The sequence below is a fragment of the Phaethon lepturus genome, unplaced genomic scaffold (assembly GCF_000687285.1).
Source record: "Phaethon lepturus isolate BGI_N335 unplaced genomic scaffold, ASM68728v1 scaffold36985, whole genome shotgun sequence".
NCBI lineage: Eukaryota > Metazoa > Chordata > Aves > Phaethontiformes > Phaethontidae > Phaethon > Phaethon lepturus.
Genome location: NW_010539068.1, coordinates 5,455 through 9,717, shown reverse-complemented (window position 1 = coordinate 9,717; position 4,263 = coordinate 5,455). Strand labels below are relative to the sequence as shown.

Here is a 4,263-nt window from a genome sequence, read left to right as displayed (position 1 = left end):
GAAACACTTTTCTGTTAAGAATCTGGAAATTTAAGCATCAGTGTTTAAAACTGAAAATTGTTACAGAACAAAAGCAGGTTTTTCTTGCCTTTCATGTACAATGCCATATTTGCAAATATCACAGAAAATATTTATATCAAGTTTAATAAAATGTTTCCACTACTAGAAATACCAAGAGTTAACTTACTAATACATAACTTATAAAAACCTAGTTTGAGAAATATTTTGGACTTCAGTCACCTGGTAATAGCCTTTGCCGGTCTAAGAATAGACTCTTGTGCTCCTGTCCAGCATATTCAAATTACACATTAAACAGCTGTTACAAAACAGGTAGTGACTGTCATTAATGTGGGCTACGACTATTGCTAGCTATCTGCATGTCTGTTTTAAGTCTGTATCTCTCTAATTGGTGATACCACAAGCTACTAATTAGTGAGAGTTGGATACCTTGTGTATCAAGATTTTGTAGTTTGGGTATTGTGCATCAAAGCTGTAAAAACTCTGAGTATACACTTACCAAGAATTACAATGTAATAACATATTTTAAAATCTGAAGGTGTAGAAATAAGATAAATGCTAGGTAAATACAGACAATACACACCAATAAATGAAACTTACTTGAATATAATCAATCTCTTCATCTGACATAAGTTTCCTTCTGTATTTCTGAGGTAAGGTTCTTTCTAATTCAAAAGTGTCTGGTATACCTTGTACTCTACTAACAGGTGAAATATTTTGAAATGCCGGTGATCTGCCTCCTATAGACTCCTGTGCTTTTGGAGCATTGAGAGATGGCATACTTGCTTGTAGAGATTCCTGTACTGAAACCCAGATTGCAAAACCATTACAGAAATATAACAAAACTGTAAAATTGATTAGTGAGCAGCCAATAAAAGCTACCAGTTATTGACAATTTTCTTCATTATAACAAATACTTAAAAGAACTAAAAGATACTCTACTTCTCACAAGCTGTTTTTATTGTTGTTAAATATACCAAGAACACAGTGAAAAAATTCTGAAAGTAAAAGAAAGTATATTTGAGTGGCAGAAATACTGATGTGGAAACAAGATAAATCAGCATATATCCTAATAAAGGCTTTTTCACTGAGAAGCTGTACTTGCAGAAAAAAGCATAAAGTATCAAATGTGTGTGTGGAGGGGTTTATGTAGAAAGATAACTAAGATAAATAAATAACATCCCCTAAGATGATGCTTTTTGTTTACTGCAACTGTAAGGAGACAAGTGAAAAAATGGTAGAGGCTTACTGAAAGATAAAGCTCACAACTATGACATACCACAACATGCAATACAATGCTGTACCCATTTTTAATATTACAAAACAGCATCAACAAAGGAAGGTCCCAAAGAAAAGTGAGGAGGAAGAGAACCCATCAGAAGGAGCACAATCTGAACAGGGGGCATGCCATTAAGCTGAAATTTTAAAATTTAAGAGCAGGAGGCAAAGGGAACATAAGATAAAAACAGAATAAAACAACACACAGATAATAGTTTTGGCTAGTAATGACTACAAAGTATTTTTGTTTCAAGAAGTAACACACCTTATATATGGAAAAAAAAAAGAAACAATTTCTCCAAATTTGTTTTATATACCACATAAATGTTTAGATAGTTGCCTAAGATTTTCCTCTATTGTATGTTTTAAAGTCTCAAGCGTAGTTGGAATAGAAGCATTGGCCATTTAAAAACCTGAAGTCAAGACTCAAAAATACACGACCCAATACTGCTGTTGCTTAAGCTCAGATACAGTCCCTACTAGAGTTTTCCCTTCCCTATTTGAGACCATCATGTTGCAGTAGCAATATGATAACAGAATTTGGCTGGCCTTTCAAGCACTCACATCCCTAAAAGTATAGTCTTGATCTGCAGAGCTCTGTTGAGCTATGTAGAAGCAACAGTCTGGTACGGTGAAACAATTATTGCTACACCATTCAAGCAAAGTGAGTTAGATTGCAATTTACTAGTGAGGCGATAGAAATCAGTTAAGGTAGAAAAGTCTAACATACTTAAAATATATAATCACAAAAATCTTCTGATGCAAAGATAAACATGAACTAAGTAACATGTTTTTAAGCCTTTGAGAAAACAATTCACTGGCATGAGAGATGCAATTGGCTGAACTGGGCACAACATACAAAATTCTGACTGAAAGTTATCACAGAAAATAGTTCCTGAAGAATTCACAGGTAAGTCAGAAGCAGCACTGATGTACACTGTAGATACTTTGCAATGTTAATGGATAAACTAAACTTAAAGCTAAATCCCAAGTGTGATAATGCTGTGGCAAATATGTGGTACGGTATAATTTCTAAATAAGTGAGAATAACAACAGAGCTTCTTAAAACATCTACTACTTTTCAAATGCTTTATTGACTCAAAAGGAATATTAAAACAACATACAGCTCATTAACTTTGATGTCTAAATGTAACAGTATTGGGGTTCCTATAAATATAAACATAGCTGTAGGTATAAACATTAATGTCAAAGACTGCAATGAAGTTAATTTTTTCTCAGCATTAATTAATAGCACAAGGAAATGCTTCTTAAAATGTACAGTGTGATGGCTCTCAGCTATAATCAGGGTTTTAAATACCACAGACATTGCACACTCCAATTAGGAAAAGAAAGGATGAGGAAAATGCAACATCATTTCTACAAATATCACCAAATACCTAAGGCTACTTCAAATTGACTTGGGCACCATCACTTCAGGCAAATATTAGTATTTGCAAAAATGGGTCTCTGTATATAAGTAGGAAAACAACACTAGAAATATTTGTGAATCTGCGTTGACCAAGAAATAAAGACATGCATGTATATTCCTACAGTTGTATAGAGTCTGAAAAGGAAGACTCAAAGAGTTGCCTTCAAACTAAAACAACTATGGTTCAGAAACCCTGCTCAACATCAGTTGAGTTGCATAGTCGAAGCAGAAAAATTGTGTGCTGGCTCTTATATAAAACAGTTAATGCAAAGAAATGTGGGGCAAGTTGTATCTATAGATGAAATACTTACTTTTAGGTCTGGGACTACTTTTTCTGTCTGGGAACTTAATTAATGGAGTATGTGGCTTGACTACCTAGAACAAGACAAGGTAGGAGAAACGGGGAGAACAAAATATATTTCTAGACAAATATTAACTTTACAATAATAAAATGGAATATAGAACATATTAAACAACCACTTCTATAATACTGTTTTGTACACCACCACTCTGATAAACTTACTACTTAAGTTCTATTTTTACCCAAGGAGAAATTTCACCTTCAAAGGCATTCCTCCACCCTAGTGTTCAGAACAGGAATAAGCGTTCTCTTCCTTTTCTCACAGAAATCAGTGTGTATGCAGAAACAGCTACTACAGTAGCATAAATGGAATGATAAAGTTTTAGCACTTCGAATTGCTAGCTGTGCTCTGCCTGTATATATTTGTTCAGCTGGCTGGATGGGATTGGCCGGTTCCATTAAGAAAAAAACCCTATAACTTATAAAGCCTGGTATTCAAAGCCACTCTGCTTATTTTTGAAACATGTCTTTTCAAGAAGATTCCATGTTTCACCTTTACCTTAAAGGGAAGGGGAATGGCTTAGAAAGGAGATGCTGGCTAGCACCCTCCCCTCTTGAACAGCGTACAAAAGGGGCAGCCCGCAGGCTGCCCAGTAGCATCCTTTGGTACCAGAAGGAGAACCAGGCACCGGAGTCAAACGGCCCCGCCACATGCTTCTTCCCCCGCGCCAAGGACACCAGCTTCTCCAGTAACGCCTCGGACCTCAGCCACCTCAGGCCCGGGAGGCCGCGCGCGAAGTGAAGTCCGCCACCCACGTCGGGCTCCCAGCCCCAGCCCCAGCCTCCCCCCAGGCCGCAGGCCGTTACCTGAACGACTCTCGTGGCGGCCCGCCCCCTTCTCCCCGCCTACGTCTGAGGAGCAGCACCGGACCGCGCCCACTATGGGCGGGGCCCGGAGTAAGGGCTGTTGGATGTAGTGCCAAAATACAAATACAACAAAATATAGGAGCAACGCACTAAAAGTAAAACCCGCTTCAAGTAGCTCTGCCTTTTATTTGAATTGGATCAAGACACGGTCGATCCACCTTTTAAAAGCTGACACTCACTCACTTATAAAGAGTGCCAGTGTTTTTATTTAACATATTGTTGTCCCAAATATGGGTTCTTCCACCCGGTGTGCAGAGAGCCGAAAAACACACAGAGCCAAGATATTTGCTTTTATTCCAAATCTGCGCAG

At 37.6% G+C, this 4,263-nt stretch overlaps 1 protein-coding gene across 1 annotated transcript in view; it reads right to left on the bottom strand.

Annotated features, from left to right (window-relative positions):
• Positions 1-618: 618 nt before the first annotated feature.
• LOC104620722 (28S ribosomal protein S36, mitochondrial-like) overlaps positions 619-4,263 on the bottom strand; it is a gene marked incomplete at its 3' end in the record, with an annotated part of 8,237 nt that continues 4,592 nt past the window's right edge. Inside the window, exons 2-4 of the mRNA XM_010287019.1 lie at positions 3,894-3,932; positions 3,037-3,100; positions 619-821 (exon numbers count right to left, since the gene is read on the bottom strand). Coding sequence (XP_010285321.1) covers positions 619-821; positions 3,037-3,100; positions 3,894-3,932 — 306 coding nt within the window. The remainder of the gene's footprint in view (positions 822-3,036; positions 3,101-3,893; positions 3,933-4,263) is intronic.